This window comes from Canis aureus, chromosome 25, assembly GCF_053574225.1.
Source record: "Canis aureus isolate CA01 chromosome 25, VMU_Caureus_v.1.0, whole genome shotgun sequence".
NCBI lineage: Eukaryota > Metazoa > Chordata > Mammalia > Carnivora > Canidae > Canis > Canis aureus.
In genome coordinates, this window is record NC_135635.1 from 34,839,241 (window position 1) to 34,858,344 (window position 19,104).

Consider the following 19,104-nt stretch of genomic DNA (forward strand, 5'->3'; position numbering starts at 1 on the left):
GGGCTTCCGGCATGGAGCCCGCTTCTCCCTCCTCCTGTGTCTCTGCCTCTCTCTCAATCTCTGTGTCTATCATGAATAAATAAATAAATAAATCTTAAAAAAAAAAAACAAAACATCAACAGCGATCTCCGTTTCTTTTTTTTGGTCTTCATAGTAGAGACCCATTTTTTAACTCCTGTTGTTGTGGCATTACTACTGAAGAACTGGGTTTTGATTTTGTCTGCCATATTTATTTTTGGTACCCATGATCAGCTCCTTGAAGAAACTCGCCTCCTTGAGAAACCAAGAGATAGGCCTTCTTAGTAATCCCAACCAGAGAGATGAAAGGTGAAGACTATATACAGTTATCTTTACTTTCAGAAACAAGTCACCATCGGTTGGACAAATCAGTAAATAACCAAAGAATATGTTAAGAATGAGTGATAGCCTTTTTAATTCTGTTTTTTTGTTCAGCTCTGTAATTATATGTATCATTTAAGATACTTAATTTTATCAAGCATTTACTGAGTGTCTCATCATTCCACTTAATTTGTGCACACAGTGTTGTGTGAGATCCTGGGAATATAAATAAGCCAGGGTCTAGTATTTACTTGATTCTAATATCATATTGATTCTTAAGAACTTTTATTGATTTACAAACTACTACATGAAATGTGCATTTCAGTTGTAAAATGTTACCCCATCTCAGAAATGTTAAAATATGGAAAAATACATCCTAAAATTGAGGAATTATTTATGAAATTTCTATTAGTACCAAGCATAATGCTAAATGCTTTTTTTTTTTTTTAAGATTTTATTTATTTGCTTGACAGAGCACAAGCCGGTGGAGCAGCAGGCAAAGGGAGAGAGAGAGGGAGAAGCAAAAGCAGTCTTCCCACTCAGCAGATGGTAGGGCTTGATCCCAGGACCCTGGGATTATGACCTGAGCCAACAGCAGATGCTTAACCACCTGAGCCACCCAGGTGTCCCCATGCTAAATGCTTTTGCGTATATTATCTTTTAATCTTTAAGCAACTCAGTGAGGGTCGATTATTATCTTTCATTTATAGATAAAGAAAATAAAGCTGGCAGAAATTTTTTTTTTTTAATTTTTATTTATTTATGATAGTCACACACAGAGAGAGAGAGAGAGAGAGAGAGGCAGAGACATAGGCAGAGGGAGAAGCAGGCTCCATGCACCGGGAGCCTGACGTGGGATTCGATCCCGGGTCTCCAGGATCGCGCCCTGGGCCAAAGGCAGGCGCCAAACCGCTGCGCCACCCAGGGATCCCAAGCTGGCAGAAATTATTTAAGTATTGTCAGAAGGACATTGAACTCTGATTTTTTACCAATTTATAAGTTTTCAGTCAGTATATAAAGTGAGTGTATCTTTTAAGGAGGGATTTTTTTTTTCCTGTTTGTTTTCCTGTTTTTACTTCAGAGAGTGAATTTTAACTTTTTATTTAATAATATACAAAGGACTTACTTAGAAGGCTTTTTTTCTTCCCAAAGTTTTTCAAAGATGTGATTATGGAATTTGCGCTTGAGGGTAGTTAATGAACTGCTAAGTCACTTAATACTGTTCTTCAGTTTTCAGTTGTGTTGCTTGTCTTTCTTGGCAGCTTCTCAGAACTCTCTTACTATACTGAGTTTTGGTAGGCTTTAGTTTGAAATATGTAGACCTATTTAAATTTGGGCTTGAACTATGATATCGTTCCTATAAATAACATAATCATTTCAGTAAACCTAATAAAGCAGTTCATTTAAAACGTGGAAGAAACCATCTCAGACATTGACATTGTGACAGTTTTTTGGGGAAATCAGAAGGAAAAGTAGTCTGCTAGGGAAAAAAGAAAAATAAAAATGGGAGGAGAAATTGTGGTGATCTGGGCTGGCAGGGTAGGGATAAGTTTCTGAAATAGAAAATTTGTTTGGTAAACTAGTCATGCTAATCTTGTGATCAGTTTTTTAAAAATCTGGCCTGAATTTAAAACACCTTAGGCTAGGGCCATTCCATGTACAATAACAGGTGTTAACTCTGCTTAGATAAAAATTATCTTACTGCTCTTGATTTTAATTTAATATGCTGGTGGTCTCTTCAGTATTTGAAATCATCAGATAGTGTCCAGGACCTAAAAACTGATTCTATACCCTGAAATATGTAATGTTCTTTATTTCAGTTGGTTACATTTTCCACTTATCTCTCCTAGTCTATTTATGAAAATATTGTATTTGGGTTTTTTTGTTGTTGAAAATATTGTATTTGATATTAGGTAAATATCAAAGAATTTTTTTCTTGAATATTATTTTGTCACAGAAAATGATTTGTTCATTATTTAGGAATATTTACTAATAACTCCATGATACTGCAGAGTTCTGTGGTTGAGTACTAATCAGGCTATCTTTTCCTTCATATAGTATGGATTGCTTGTGAAATTTTTGGGTCTGTCTGGTTTCATGAACACATGATGCCTGTGACAGCACTTGTTTTTGTTTGTTTGATTTTTTTTTTGTTTGTTTGTTTTTTGGTGGTTTTTTTTTTTTTTCTACCTGACTTGTAGAGGTTAAGTAACCAGATAGCAGAAAACAAGCAGAAATGATCATTTACTAGACTAGACTGGAGTTTACAGAAAGAACTCCACCAGAACACCTTTTTTAGCCTCAAGTATATGTTTTTACTTTCAGTTACCAAAACCATAGGAAATGATGGAAGAAACAGGCTTGGATTCTTTGTTTTTAACACATCAAGAAGGGGTAGACCTATTGCAGATTTAGAACTACTTTACAGTGCCAACTTTAAACCCTGGGATTTTTCTTTTTGCCTACCTGTCTTCTAATAAAATGAATTTTGTGGAAGGATGAAGATGTGAGTCTAGAGATGGGAATTGACAGCAGTGCTAATACTTGAGCCTTCTCTCTGCTAGTTTGTAATGAACCTGTGGCCTATTGCCAAGTACTTGGTGGGGAGTTTTGGACACCATGAAAATATATTTGAATTTATTATGTGACTTATTTTTCATAGGTACATTTGGCCTTAAGATATGTGTTACTTGGGATTTGTGTGTGTTATTGTGGAAAACAAGAGTGTTTTAATGGGCAAAGTCAAGTTTTGATAAAAGAAAATTTATAAATGTTTGAGTTTTTCTGTTTTTGTTCATAGGCAGGCAGTGGTTAAAGGTTCTCTTCCACATCCTTTTGCCTTGACATTATTTGAGGACACATTGTACTGGACTGACTGGAACACACACTCCATTTTGGCTTGCAACAAGTACACTGGCGAGGGTCTGCGTGAAATCCATTCTAACATCTTCTCTCCCATGGATATACATGCCTTCAGCCAACAGAGACAGCCAAATGGTAAGTGATCTTGATTTTTAAATTGCAAGTTGGAATAGCTTTAGCACTCAGATGTCTGGCTTTAGTCAGGGCAGGAGGAGAGAAGATACATCCAAAGGTAGTGGGAAGGAGTAAAACATAAAGAAAACAAAGAAAACATCAAAATACAATTCAGGTTAAAGGCAGCCTAAACTGTAACTTGTTAATCTATCACTGTCAGCCACCTCAGCCCTTTGTTTGGGTTATAGTGGTTGAGAAGAGAGAAATAAAATAAGAAATCGAGATAGCTAAGTTTATACACGAATGCATTTCTTATTTATGTTACTTCTCAGTGTGTTTTTAAAAAGAAGTACTTTTCTTAAATAGAAACTTCTGTGAATCTAACTGGTGAATTGAATTATCTTAGGTTGCCTAATACCTGCATAAATCTGCATAACCTCCTCCCCACTCCGTTTTCTTAGTTTTGCTTCTATTTTTGTTCAACCTTTGTAGTGACTTGGGCTTTGGCTGCTGGGAACAATTTCTTCTAAGAGAGAAGTAGAATTAGGTTTAAAAGGAATATGAGAATGTTAAATGTTTGGCACTTGTATATAAATAAATGTCTGGCATGTGTCTGAGTATATTTCAGATTGTATTCCATAGCCAAAAATAAAGGGTGTTTGGATTGTGCATTGCTTTGTATTAGCTCTATTCATTTGGGTGGGGGAGGGGATAGTCAAATAATGTATTATATTGGAATCTGATGATCATGAGTCCATAAAAGTGTTTTTAAATGTATGTGTAGCCCCTTCATAAAAATGTTATATGAATTTTTTATTTTCGTGGTTAGCCCTTAGGAGAGAATTTCCCTGGGTTTTTGTTGTTGTTTTGTTTTTTTAATGGCACTGTTGATCCTTTGTGTTTTACTAGTTTCAGAATTTGCAGTTGTCATTGCTGTATCTTTCATATTTTGTTGGTCTCCATCTTAGGTTGATTTTTAAATGAATATTATTTAAATCCATCCCTTTCCATAGTTTCAACAAATGTGCTAATGAATCTCCACTTCTGTTTTTTCTCTTTTGGTCTATTATGCCTATCCATGTTAATCTTTCCAAAGTGGATTTTTCAACATCCTAATTACTTCTTTGGCTTTCAGTGCCATCCACCACAATTTGTCCCTATTCTCTGTGCTCACTCGGCTTTAGCTCTTATTAGTCAACAGAAACCTCAATATCCAGTTGGAATATTTGCCTTATTATCTCACCCAATGTACAGCCTCCAAGCTTTTTATTCATATAATTTTACCACATTTGAAATGTCCTTCTCTCCTTCCTGTCCTTCAAGGGTCCTGTCATGTCCTATGTCCTTCATGAAAGTTTTCGTTAACCCATAGTGATTTATTTTCCATTTGACTCTCTACTTATTTATGTCTATCATGTGCAAGATAGCACTTAGTTTCATTGTTTTGTATTGTTTTCTAATTTGTTAATTTGGGCCTACTGACTAAATTGTAAGCTCTTTTAGGGTAGTTAGTGGGTAGTGGCGTCCTGCTTTATTTCTTGTGTATTCCTCTTTGGGTACAAAAAACTAAGTCACTTCTCGCTGATTAATTCCTTTTCTTGCAGATGGTTTGGTAGTCAAGGACCTGGATGACATTTGGTAATAATTTAGTTTATCACAGTTGCTCATGTTATGGTTGTTAACCTTTGTGTACCTAGAGTGAGGGAGGGCATCTATAATCATTGGTATTAATCAGTGTGATTTATATTTGACAGCTACAAATCCATGTGGAATTGATAATGGTGGTTGTTCCCACTTATGTTTGATGTCTCCAGTCAAGCCTTTTTATCAGTGTGCTTGCCCAACTGGGGTCAAACTCCTGGAGAATGGAAAAACCTGCAAAGATGGTAAGAAGTTGGTCTCCAAGAAGGAAAAATTTCCCATCACAACTGGAATTCTTTATGATTTGTTTTATTTCTCTATAGTAAGCTCTGTATATTAATTACAGTGTTTGGGAGACAAGTCACTTAATTTTTGTCTTCACAATCAGTTATATAACAAGGGTGTTTTGTGTTTTAGGGCATATCTTTAATACTGCTTATTAAGTCATTTTAGCATTTTGACTGAATTTTTAACATGGTATTTTTTTAGATGCTATTTCTTTTTTGATGAAATGTCAGTTATAGGTATCACAGTTGATTCTTGTGAAAAATTCAATCTTTTAACAATGGATAGCATTTCCTCTGTGCAAGGAAGCAGTGTTTACTAAACTTTAAACTACAGCGATTTATCATGGGGTAGGTATATTTCTAAATAATTATTGATGATATTTTAAATCACCTTTTAACAACAGAGAAGTGCTTTCAGAAGAAGAAAAAAAAAACCCATATTCTGCTGTATTAAAGCAACTTTTTTCTATACTTAAACACTGCCTCTTCTCCTTATTCTCTTAATTCCCGATAGAAAGAGGGCATATTGAAGAAATATGTTGATTTAGGACATTTCAGGGGACTTCTGGTTTGGGAAACCATCAATTCTTTTTCTTCTTAATGAGAATGTTCTTCTTCATTCTTACTTCTATGGATTACTATTTGATTTTCTAGCCACCAGCAAGACCTGGTAAGAAAATTGTTACATTTAGCAACGGCTTCTTTATCTAACTCTGAAAAGCAGAAGCCTTTATTTCAGAGTGTGTTAGGGAGTTCCTGGCAAGGGGGTCAGGGAGTCAGAGAGATGGAATTGAGTTGGTGTACAGGATATTTGTCATGACTTGGCATTGATAAATTATCCTCATAGTCAAAGGTGAAGCTGGCTGACTCTTGTCAGACGGTTTCCATGGCAAACAATAATTTGGTTTCAATTTAAAACAAAAGGTTTTTGTAATGTTTCTTTTTTGTTTAAAAATGTAGCCTGACTTTAAAATAGAGGATTTATTTTAGCAATAGTGGTCTGTCTATACCCTCACAGCAGTGCAAATGTACATGTCTAGTATTTTGAATTTTAGATGTACATTTGGCATGTAGTAGCTTCAAGTTAACTATTCTGTTTTGATCACCTTGCTCAAATTAACAGCTTCACTTTCTATGATTTCTTTGTAGAGTTTTGGGGTTGGCTCTTTTTGGTAGTTAGTGGAGGCAGTGAATAGTACAAAGTTATTCCTACTTGATACCTGCTATGGCATTTAGGGCTGTATTTTCTCTAAGATCAAGTCATTTATAATTAGTCCTTGAATCAAAAAACTGTAAAGAAGGGCTTTACTCCTCTTCTCAGTTTTATTCAGCTATAATTCCAGATTGATATGAAGCTTATTTTCTTTTAGATTCATTTCTTTGGGAATCCTTTTTCACTCTTTGAGTTGTCAGCTTGCTTATTATCTTTTATAGTTAGATGCTTTTATCAGTGCTTTACTTGAACATTAAAAAAATCAAAACAAAAAAAGGTTGAAATTAATATCCTTATTCTCAGCTGTGTTTTATGTAATACTAATTTGGGTTAAAAACATTTTATAAATAAGTGATTTAAAACTCAGTGAAACAAAAAATTGAAAGTGTTTCTTTAAAAAAAAAAAAGATTTATTTATTAATGAAAGACACAGAAAGAGAGAGAGAGAGGAAGAGACACAGGCAGAGGGAGAAGCAGGTCCCATGCAAGGAGCCTGACACGGGACTCGATCCCAGGTCTCCAGGATCAGGCCCTGGGACAAAAGTGGCGCTAGGCGCTAAACTGCAGAGCCACCGGGGCTGCCCAAGTGTTTCTTTTCTAATGATAATAACACATTAGTTAATATTTATCAAATATTTGTGTTCAGTACTTTCCTGATTTTTACATGGATCTTATTTAACCCTCAGAGTAACCTATGAGATATAGATGAAGAAACTAGTTTTAGCAAGATGAAGTTTTGGCTAAGTTTGTATAGGAACTTAAATCCAGCTGTGTCAGATCCACAGCTCTTCATCTTAACTAGTATGTTACATTTATCTGATGCCCTCTCTTTGCTGCTGCTTTTTCCTTCACTATAGCCCCCTCTGTACTTTATTATGTCAGGTATTGCCTTATTCTCTTTGTTAAGACAGCTTAACTGAAATATAACTTACATGCTATAAATTTCAGTTATTTCAAATACACAGTTCGGTGGTTTTTAACTAATTTACAACTGTGAATCCATCACAATCCAGTTTTAGAACATTCTCAACAAACACAAAAGATCTTTGTCTTTTACGTTTGTAAATAAACCTCCTTCTCAAAGGATCTATACTATGTCTCCTTCCTCCTTTAATATTCAGCTACTTAACTTCTTAGTCATTACATAGTCACTCTTCATTATATCTTTAAGTAGCTGTAACTAATTCCAGGGGATATAAGCAAGTGAACCAGAGGAGGAATCAAAACTTGATTTGGAGAGCTGAGCCAATATAGAGCTTGACCTCATAGTCACGCTATTACTAGTTAACTGTTACTTTCCATTTCCACCCTAAATAGACCCTGAATGTCCTTTTATACTACTTCACTTTTCAATTCCTGAAGTTCTTTACTCTTGATTTAGAGTGACTAAATTTTGCCTATGGGTTTCAATTTTTTCTTCATTTATCTCACTTCACTGTTCTAGGTGCCACTGAATTACTGCTTTTAGCACGAAGGACAGACTTGAGACGTATTTCTTTGGATACGCCAGATTTTACGGACATTGTTTTACAGTTAGAAGACATCCGTCATGCCATTGCCATAGATTATGATCCTGTGGAAGGCTATATCTACTGGACTGATGATGAAGTGAGGGCCATACGCCGCTCATTCATAGATGGATCTGGCAGTCAGTTTGTGGTCACCGCTCAAATTGCACATCCTGATGGCATTGCTGTTGACTGGGTTGCCCGAAATCTTTATTGGACAGATACTGGCACTGATCGGATAGAAGTGACAAGGCTCAATGGTACCATGAGGAAGATCTTGATTTCAGAGGACTTAGAGGAACCCCGGGCTATTGTGTTAGATCCCATGGTTGGGTAAGAAGCTCTGCTGATAGAAAAATTTTGCCTGGTGTTTCTATTTTCTCCAGATTCCTAAAAACATTGACAAAAACAATATGGAGTATGTGTTGGTTTTCAGTAAACAGCTCTTCAGTGGCTGTTCATTTTTAGAAAATAGTGATTGGAATAAAATCTCAAGTTAAAGAATTGTTAGTTTTTTTCCTTGAATATTTTGAATACTTTTTCTTTCTAAATTAAGTCAGTGCTTGCTGACTTTGGGTGTTGTGTTGGCTACAGATTTTGCTGAGGTTGCATCATGACCGTGAAAAATGTGGAAAGAAATTATTTTCAGAACTCTTTTTCTTCCCCTAGGAGATTTAATTTTATCCCATTTTCAGTACTTCTAGAATGGTATGCTAAAGGATGTATCTTACTTTGTATATCCCAAAATACATGACTAACACAATTTTTTTTTTGAAAGGGGAGGAGGTCATGACACTTTGACCACAGTCCAGGGAAATACAGCTTTCTATATACTCATCAATGTTATTTGTTACTATGAGATTCATTCTTAGAGTGAACGAAGTGACAAATTATTTCACTTCAGTGTAAAACAGTGTCTTGGAACCACTTAAACTCCTAGGAGCCACAACAATTACTTAGCACTACAGAAAGAGTAAGTTTTTTTGGGAATTCAGTTTGTCATCTGAAAATTACTATTAGGATAGCCTTTTTGTGTCAGAGATGACAAGCCAACAAGAAAAAAAAGATGACTGGAGTGTCTGGCTGCCTGAGAAGAGCATGCGACTTTTGATCTTGGAGTCATGAGTTCAAGCCCCATGTTTGGTGTAGAGATTACTTAAATTAAAAATTTAGAAAAAAAGAAAAAGAGATGACTGTTAATGGGAAGGAGCACAAAGTATTTTGGAAAAAAAAAAAAAAAGATCTCATTGGAAGAAATTTTTTATTATCCGCTCTAGAAAACACTGTTTGATCTGAAAATATCCTACCAGCATGTACAAACTGCTATTATGTCTTAAACATAAATTTTGAGTATATTTCTTATTTTTTTCTTTCTATGGTGTTAACTGAGACCAGTGTGATATGAGGGTGGACCTCACCTTTAGGATATCTGAAAGTTACAGTTTATTATCTGTTTTTAGCTCATTTTCTGTATACCTCTGTAGGTACATGTATTGGACTGACTGGGGAGAAATCCCGAAAATTGAGCGAGCAGCTCTGGATGGTTCTGACCGAGTAGTGTTGGTTAATACTTCTCTTGGTTGGCCAAATGGTTTAGCCTTGGATTATGATGAAGGCAAAATATACTGGGGAGATGCCAAAACAGACAAAATTGAGGTTGGTTTCTTGCTTTTTCATTTTTAAATCAGTTTCATAATGGTTTTTGAGTTGATAATAATTTGATGCAGATATTCTAACCTCTTGTCTGGGGTGCCAGAGGTATCTTTTACAGGAATTTTACTCAACTTTCAGGATTCTAGGGATTATGTACTTTCTTCCATTGAACCTTAAGATTTTTGAGCTGTACTGGCATGAGAAATGGATATTCCTTTATTTCTAGTCCTGAAAGCTTATCTGAGTGATTTTCCTCATTATAGATAAAGCTACTGTCTGAATTTTCTAGGGACAGTGTCTGCACAAATCAAGTATTATTTAAGACCTATACTGGAAGAGCTGTAGTTCTGTCAGGAGAACAAAGCCCATATGTGTATATATAACTTTTTTTATTACTAGTGTTGGGGACAGGTGGTAGCATATATTAAGTTGTAAGGTGGTTGCATGCAAACAATTTTTAAATTGATTTATGAGCTGTGTAGGAGAATGATTAATTAATCAAAGCTTGAGGGAAAATATTTACCGTATGGTAGAATTAAGTTGTAGCAATCAGGATAGAATTATGGTGGAAATAACCAGTGGTGAATCACAATAAACTAGTGGTTTATGACAATGTTTTGTAGATGGCATATACTTTGATGTTGAATGTGAACTCTAAATTTCACAGCTTTGAATTAGGCTGTGCTATAGGTCTTAGGATCACATTCTTAAAACAGTTTCTTTCACAGTATTTCTTGGGAGAGTGCATGACTTTTTTTTTTTTTTTTTTTTAAGTGCATGACTTCTTATATAAGGAATAGGCTTGGAATGGCCCTTTGGAGCCACAACACATATCTTCTAACAGATAGGTAATTTGAGCCCGGAGCCATTATTTTAGAAAGGTAGTTCTTAAGAGTGCCAGGGACTGAGGGAATAATGAATTAAAGGGCCTTCTTTTCAGAATGGAAACTTGGAATAGAAAAACGCATTAGTATTCCACAGGCTCAAATACTGAAGACTGCATCTCTTATTCTTCCAGCTGGTTTGCATTAATAGAAAATTTTGCATAGACTTAACTATATAAATTTTCTCCCTGTTAGGGTTTCACTGTTGTTCTCCTCCTCTACCCCCACCCCCGTTAAATCCAAGTTAGTGTTTGAATCTTTAACAGTTTAGAGTACAGTGCTAATGAGACCAAAGTTATGGGTTCTTTTTTTTTTTTTTTAAGACAGGCTATTAGCGTCCTACTTGGATCAGCCTAAGTACAGATTGCACATCCATTTCCAAGCAGTTCACAAATATGTATTGTTGACCAGTTATGGACCCTACATGAGGTATAGGTATTACTACTCTTAGAAAAACAATTTAAAGCTCATATGTCGTACAAGAATTTTTGTACATAAGGGAAGAACACTTGATTTATTATTTCATAGGGATTTTTAAAATTCTATATTTGGTAACCTTTAAGCTTGCGCTATGATTGATTAGATTGTAAATAAAACATTTGTTTCTTACTGGGAATTTTTCTTTTTCTTTTTTTTTTTTAATTTTTATTTAATTTTTTTTTTATTTATTTATGATAGTCACAGAGAGAGAGAGAAAGGCAGAGACACAGGCAGAGGGAGAAGCAGGCTCCATGCACCAGGAACCCGACGTGGGATTCGATCCCGGGTCTCCAGGATTGCACCCTGAGCCAAAGGCAGGCGCCAAACCGCTGCGCCACCTAGGGATCCCTCTTACTGGGAATTTTTCATGTCTTATTTCCCACACTTCAGGTCACTTTCTTTACTTTAGATATAGAAATTTTTTTTTAAGATTTTTTTTTTTTTTTTAATTTTCATCCATTTATGATAGTCATACAGAGAGAGAGAGAGAGAAAGGCAGAGACATAGGCAGAGGGAGAAGCAGGCTCCATGCACCGGGAGCCCGATGTGGGATTCAATCCCGGGTCTCCAGGATCGGGCCCTGGGCCAAAGGCAGGCGCTAAACCGCTGCGCCACCCAGGGATCTCTAGATATAGAAATTTTATTCAAAAATCACAACTAGTCTGGAGGGATATAGGTAGAGGAGTGAGAATTTTTGGAGGTTCTGTGTTGACCATGTTTGAGAATAAGAATGAACCACATATAGCAACATATAATATTGATTAGACAGGATTTATTTTCTTGGTTTGCAATAAGTGCAGTAGATCTTAAAATTGGTGTTCATTCTGGCCTGTTCTGTCTTACTGAGCTGTATACATGTATGCAGTGGTGTCATTTCCTCCCTCACTTCTCTCCTTTCTTCTTCCTTGAGTGGTACCAGCATCCTTAAAAATCTGCCTTCACACCTATCGCCTATTTCTCCTCTTCCAGGTTTGCTCTCTGTCCTTTTTTTGATAGATTATTTGGGATTAGTGGTACATCTACCTCCACCAGATTTTACATACAAAGACCTCCCTTTGTTTTTTCCCCTGGAGATTCTGATGAAGTTTCTCTAATTGAGTATCAAAACTTTTGTAATTTTCTTTTCTTAGACACATCTGGGAAATAGAGCAGGTATTGTTATTTATTCTCTTCCTAATTTATGTTTCTAGAATACAGAATATTAAGGAAAGAGCACAGCTCTTCATCTAAATTAATCCTGCATAACTGGGGGAGGAAAACTGTTAGTTTCTCTTTTTGAGACTAGTGGTGATTATAGGAGCAACTACCACAACAAGTTTATGTCTCACTTTACTGGATAGTAAGTTGAATATAGTGAACTTGAAAACTTTTGGAAAAATAAATACTTTTTTAAATGCTTCTTTTTCTAAAGAGATTATTGGCTAGCCTTTTGTTATGTAGCCTGTGATCCTAACTACTGATCTTTACTAGTTTCTTTTTTTCCTCCCAAAGATTTTATTTATTTATTTGAGAGGGAGAGAGAGCACGAGTGGGGAAAGGGGCAGGCAGAGGGAGAAGCTGATTCCCCACTTAGCAGGGAGCCTGATGTGGGACTCCATCTGTGGAGACTCCTGGATCATGACCTGAGCCAAAGGCAGACACTTAACTGAGTCACCCAGGCGCCCCATGATGATTTTTCTTAATCGTTTTTTTCTAAGATTAATTCTTCCTTAAGAAATTATAATCATCTGCTGTTGAAATAAAGCTCTTTTGATTATATGACGGGTACCAACAAGTACTTCCTTTTGAATCCTTGCCAGTTTTTAACATTCTGTGCTCCTTAAATTTGATTTTACTTTCAGTTTTAAAGAAATATTCAAGATAATGAGCTTAGATACCTGAATCTTTGCTCATTTCTACTTTACAACACTATATGTATGTATGTGAATGTGTATTTTCCCCCACTTGTTCCAAACATATTATGACTGAAGAATGATATTGATAAACACTCAATAGATTTCTCAGCTCAACAGAATACCTGGATTAGGGGCTTATATTCATTGAGTTTTAAACATCGTGCTGTCCTTTTATATTATCTTGCATCTGTTTGGGGTATATTTTACAATAACATATTTTTGAATTCCTATTTGAAAGTTACCTTTTGATGTACAATTCAAGCAACATTATTTAACTTGTTATAATCTACAGCAGCCAAAGTAGTACATCATCTAATTATATACCCTGTTGTCTCATTATCCACTCTACTTTGTCTGGCTCTAAAAAAATTATTGCACATACATAATGAGAGAAACTTGCTTGATGATGAGTGTAATCATGCTTCCCTAAAATGCCACAACAAACCCTAGAGCCTCACCAAACAGGATGCTTTGCCTTGCTTAGGAGTTAGTATAGTTTTATCTATGTAAATTAGAATAATCTGATGCATGTTATTTTAGTGACCACGTTTGAACTTGCTCTTGATCTTTTTAAAAATGTTCTGTTGTTACCCTTCTTCTCATGTTAGTATAAAACCATGTAATATGTGTGGAGATATTTTTAGTTTCAGCCTACCTTTTTTTTCCTTTGGTTTTTGTATACCTGAAGTAAAAGAGTGCAGATTTTAATGTCCTACTTTCTTAAGAGGAGAAGTTAGCTTCTTCATAGTTGGTAACGGTGTTTAGTTGTTATGAGTGGTAATCTGTGGATCTTTATTGAAATGTTTTGTAATAGCAGACTCTGACCTTAATTCTTATTTGATTTTCCATTTAACTGAGAGACCTTAGATAATTCATATAATAATCTGTTCTTTGTATTTTGACAGGTAAGATCATTTAAGCCAGATGATGTTTAGGTTTCTTCCCATTATAACATCTTCTGGTGTTTTTTAATACTAACTGCATTATTTTTGATTAAGAACAGATAATATATTTGCTTTGGGAGAGTTGCTTAAAGGAAATTTATATTCAGGTGACACTAATATTTTCTTTTTTATTTACATTTTTCCTTATTTACTGTGCATTGAATCCCTATTAACTAAAGAAAGGGTTCAATATATTTAGTAATTCAGTTTTACTGAAAGTATTTTCTCCTTTTAATATTCATTTATATTTTGTATTGACCTTTATACAAGCTATTCCATTATTAACATGCCTAGTAGGTTTAAATAAATGTTTAAAGCTGTTGTTTGAAATTAGCCAAACATGTAAATGCTTTTTACTAATGGAGTCCCTATAAAACATTATTTTTCAGGAGGTTATTTCTCTGTAGATGGGAAACTATTATACTTTTATGTGTTTCATATAAATTTTATTTTTACTGCTTTTAGAAGGTTTGGAAAGGGTAGGTAGCTAAATAATGGCAAAGACCACAATTTTGAGACTTATTCGGAGGGAATTTGTAAAACATTGAGCAGTTAAAAGTGACAAGTATTTTAACTTCTTAAGTTTAAAATGATCACCAGCTATTTAAAGATTCTATATAATAGTTTTTCTTAAAGTTATCCATATGAACAAAGGCTTCTCCTTCAGTTTTTTTTTCCACTTTAAGTGTAGTTTACAATTAAAAATTTAGACCTTCTAAGAATATTACAGTGTAGGCCCTATAATTTTTTGTTGTTGAACTCGTAGATTTCCCAAACCATTCATTCATTGTACTATCATTTTGTTGTTGTTGTTGTTAGATTGGATCTGAAATAAGTAAGTCTCAGAGAAGAATTAGAATTCTTTTGGTTGTAGCGAGATTTTTCAGTAGACTGGTATTTAGTATTTCATTTATAATTATGAGCTTCTGAAATCTTCTAGGCTTCTAGAGTTTGTGTGAATGAAATTAGAGGCTTTATGTGATTTTTAAAAACCCTGTTCAGGATTTTTTGTTCTTACTGTTCATTTATTTTTGATTTTTGATTGACTAATGACTTGGCTTTTATATTTGGTTGAGATTTATAATATTGCTTTTATGTTTTAGCTACAGTGTTATTCTTAAAATATGAAAAAAAACCTCTTTTATGCCATAATAAATTTCATTAGTCTAAAGATAGTAAGTAAACAATGTTTCATGGGTTTCAAAATTGTTTTTGCTAGTTCTCATAAAATTAGCTATGTCTAGATATAATGCTCACACAAACATTATTCTTTTTGTCCCAGGTTTCTCTTCCTAAAATTAAGCATTCTTCAGTGCTTTGCTTAGTTTGCTTCTTTTATTTGCCTAAGGTCATATAATTCTCTATTTGGAAAAAAAATGGAATTCCAGTTTTCTGATTCCTAATACAGTATTTTTTGTGTTGTGTGCTATTTTGCCTCTTTTTTAGAAAGAAATTTTGAAATAATTTCAGACTTACAAAAATTTGCAATAATAGATCTTTCACCAGGTTTCATTTTACCTGCTCCTAGAACAATTATCAACTCCAGGAAATTAACATTTGATACAATTTCCATTATTCCTATTATATTTATTAATTGGAATTCTCTTGTAAGGAAGAGCTGTTCCCTCTCCTTTTCAGTTTTTTATATGTATATTAATATGGAACCATGGATATTTATTTTATAAAATTGTAGAATATTATAAGGTTATATTCCATTATTATCATTGTATTGTTGCAAAAATTGTTCCAGAGTTGGCATTAGGAGCCCTTCAACTTGATTCCTGTGACCTTTTCACTAATCTCCATCTCTTTTTTTTAATTGTGGTAAAGAAAAAAACCCCATATAACATAAAATCTACCATCTTAACCATATTTAAGCAGAGAGTAGTGTTAACTATGCATGTTGTGCAAGAAAATCTCTAGAACTTTTTCATTTTGCAAAACTGAAATTCTATCAAACCAACTTCCTTTTCTCCCCACCCCAGCAACTACCAGTTTATTTTCTGTTTCTAAGAGTTTGTCTTCTTTAGATACCTAAAGGGAAATCATGCAGTGGAATAAGAATCATAGAGTATTGTCTTTTTGTTGCTGGCTTATTTCACTTAGCATAAGTCCTCATAGTTCCTCCACTTTGTAGCATATAACAAGATTCTCTTCTTAAAGGCTGAGTAATATTTTATGTATGCACCACATTTTCTCTATCCATTTATCAGTGGATATTGAAGTTGGTTCCACCTTTTGGCTATTATGAATAATGCTTCAGTGAACATGGATGTGCAAATATCTCTTTGAGATCTTGTTTTCATTTCTTTTAGATATATACCCAGAAGTGGGATTGTTGGATCATGTGATTCTATTTTTAAGTTTTCAAGGAACTTCCACTGTTTTAAAGCGCTTTCTGGAACAATATATTCAGCTTTATCTCATATTTTCTTGCCTCAGCCGTGGAATCATCTATTGCTCTAAGGAGCCATGGTTCTGTCTAATGAAGAATAATATTTAAAAAACAATATATGGGGGTGGGGTGGGTGGGCACCTGGCTGGCTCAGGCAAAAGAGCATGTTACTCTTGATCTCAGGGTTGTGAGTTCGAGCCCTACATAGGGTGTGGAGATTACTTTTTAAAAAAACTTAAAAATAAATAAATGGCAATATCTGAATACTCTCTGGTCCTAGAGTATTTTGCCTTTCACTAATAAGGTGTTGATTATTATTTCTACTCAGACTCCAAATAGAATTTATTCTAGGGATGCCTGGATGGCTTAGCAGTTGAGCATCTGCCTTTTGGCTCAGGCCATGATCTTGGAGTCCCCAGATCCAGTCCCACATTGGGCTCCCTACAGGGAGCCTGCTTCTCCTTCTACCTATGTCTTTGCCTCTCTCTGTGTGTCTCTCATGAATAAATAAAATCGTTTTTAAAAAAAGAATTTATTTTAGTTGTGCTTGAAGAGAATGAAAGGAAAGAGAGCAGTTTTCCCTTGTTAATATGTTTATGTTTTCTGCATTAGGGTTTTTTTGAAGGCTTTAGGACAGTGGGACTCTTAGAAGTGTCTGAGGAAGCAGTTGAGTATAATTGACCAAGGTGGTGTTGTATTCATAATAATGGTGTCTTGAACTGAAAATCTGTTCTTAATTTTCTAGTTCTCCTGAGTAACTTTGGTTTTAGAAAGCTTTGGTCACAATAGCAATTCCTAGCTCTATCTGTAAAAGAGCATAGTAGCTGTAATTGTTTAATATTCTAAACATGACTCCTTGAAAAAAATAAAACTACCCTAGTGAAGCTATGATATTTTCTCTTTTCACATTAAAAATCACTTGTATTTACTGAAATAAGTTGAACAGTTTAAAAGGCTTTTTTTAAAAATAAAGATTTTATGTATTCATGAGAGAGACAGAGAGAGAGAGAGAGAGAGAGAGAGAGGCAGAGACATATGCAGAGGGAGAAGCAGGCCCCCTGCAATGAGCCTGATGTGGGACTCAATCCCAGGACCCCGGGATCATGACCTGAGCTAAAGGCAGCCGCTCAACCACTGAGCCACCAAGGTGCTCCGCAAAGGCTGTAAAACCTAGGACTATAATTGCCCTTAATGCTTTTATCACAGGTACATTGCATCTCTTTACTTCCCCTATTGGTCTCAAAGCATTTCTCTTTACTTTTCACCCCACAGATTCTGCATGATTGACTGTTACTTCCATGGATATTTATTCCATTTTTTAAAATGACATTTCTGTGAAATTTTATTTTATACCCTATTATCAGTCAGCCTCCAATGAGATCTATTTTCTCTTTATATGTGAAGATTAATTCCCTACCTGTTTTGGATATTGGCTGGGACATTAGAAGATGAATGGTTCATTATAAGCACAGTGTTTAAGTTTTTCTTTTAGGATGTCATAGTATTCCCACTCTAGTTCCTTTTATGATAGGTGCCTGGTTGTCCTATTGTCATCTATTTCTTGAACATGTCTAGTCAAGTGAAGTTGCATAGCAACAACTTTGGTAGTAGACTGGCTGCATTCCAAAATTTCATGGGTAATCCTGTCTTGACATTTAATAAGCTGATGAAACTACTCAAAAAACCAGATGTGATATCTATAGAAGGTTTGCTATAACCTCCTTTCTGTGGAGATATTCTGGTTAACCCACATCTGTTTCCTGTTGTAGCCCATATTCTCAGTGTGGTTTGTAATATTTGGGAATGCCTCAGAATAGTTAAATCCGTACCACAATGTGGTTGAAACAGTTGAAACCACTGGAGACTCTGGTTCAGATTTGGAGGTAGATTTTAGAAGTGACAGAAGCCCAATTTCAGTTTAACTAATTAAACCACTCTGAGGTAATACAGCAAAGCACACCCTCAAAAGCTGCCAAAAGATTTAATTAGTGTTGGCTCAACTTTTAAAGCATAAGGGTAATCTTTTGGAATCGCTTAAAATGGTTCATTTGTTCTGAGTTCAGAATGTACAAGCAAGCTTTAACCAGGATTTGTGTTGTTATTTTAAACATAAGGGGCTTAAAACCATATTTACAAACCCAGTAACCTGTCCAAAACTGTTACTTGTTGGTTAAGAGAAATGTGATAGTGCTTTTCTTTGAGACAAAGCAGCATGTTCTTTTTTCACTATGTTGCTTCTGCCTAGTAGAGATTGTGTGGCTGGTAAAAGAGAAATATTTAGGGAGGAAGCCATTTTCTAATAGAAGTGTCACCTTTGCAAAAGTAATGGAAGGAAACAGATTTCAGAAAGTAATCATTGGACTCTGTGCTTAAAGGGAAATGTATGGTTCTTTAGATGTAAAGTCTCACAATCAGATTTTTTTTTAAGCTGTTGATCCCTTAATATCTTCAGAGGATTCTTATAATTGCTTTCCACATCATAACAAAAATGATAACAGCATTTGGTAATGACAGCTATTATTACTATTATTATTCAAGTGCCCTTGGATTTTCACCTTATCTTTCCTTCCTTTTTTCATTTAATTATGAAAAATTTAAGACATGCAGTAAAGCAGAGTGAAGATTCTCAGGAACCATCAGCTTTAATCATTACTATTAGTATAGGGTCAATCTAGAATTCTCTTAATGGGAAAGCCAAGGAGATGGCAGATATGGATTATCTTATTAATATAACTGTGGTTTTAATACTTACATGTTGGGATAACCTAAAAGAAATGAAAGAATCAAGCCTTTGTTCTTGTTCTTACAAGTCTCAGCTAGTACTTTGAAATGTAAACTTGTAAATGTGATAAAAGATGGAAAACATAATTTTATTAATTTTTTCCCATC

The 19,104-nt window shown here is 34.8% G+C and overlaps 1 protein-coding gene across 2 annotated transcripts in view; it reads left to right on the forward strand.

The window, feature by feature from the left end:
• Positions 1–19,104, forward strand: part of LRP6 (LDL receptor related protein 6) — a 166,714-nt gene that overhangs the window by 88,146 nt on the left and 59,464 nt on the right. For both annotated transcript variants that reach the window (XM_077871039.1, XM_077871038.1), the window contains 4 exons: positions 3,140–3,336; positions 5,070–5,201; positions 7,901–8,297; positions 9,449–9,620. In XM_077871039.1, coding sequence (XP_077727165.1) covers positions 3,140–3,336; positions 5,070–5,201; positions 7,901–8,297; positions 9,449–9,620 — 898 coding nt within the window. The remainder of the gene's footprint in view (positions 1–3,139; positions 3,337–5,069; positions 5,202–7,900; positions 8,298–9,448; positions 9,621–19,104) is intronic.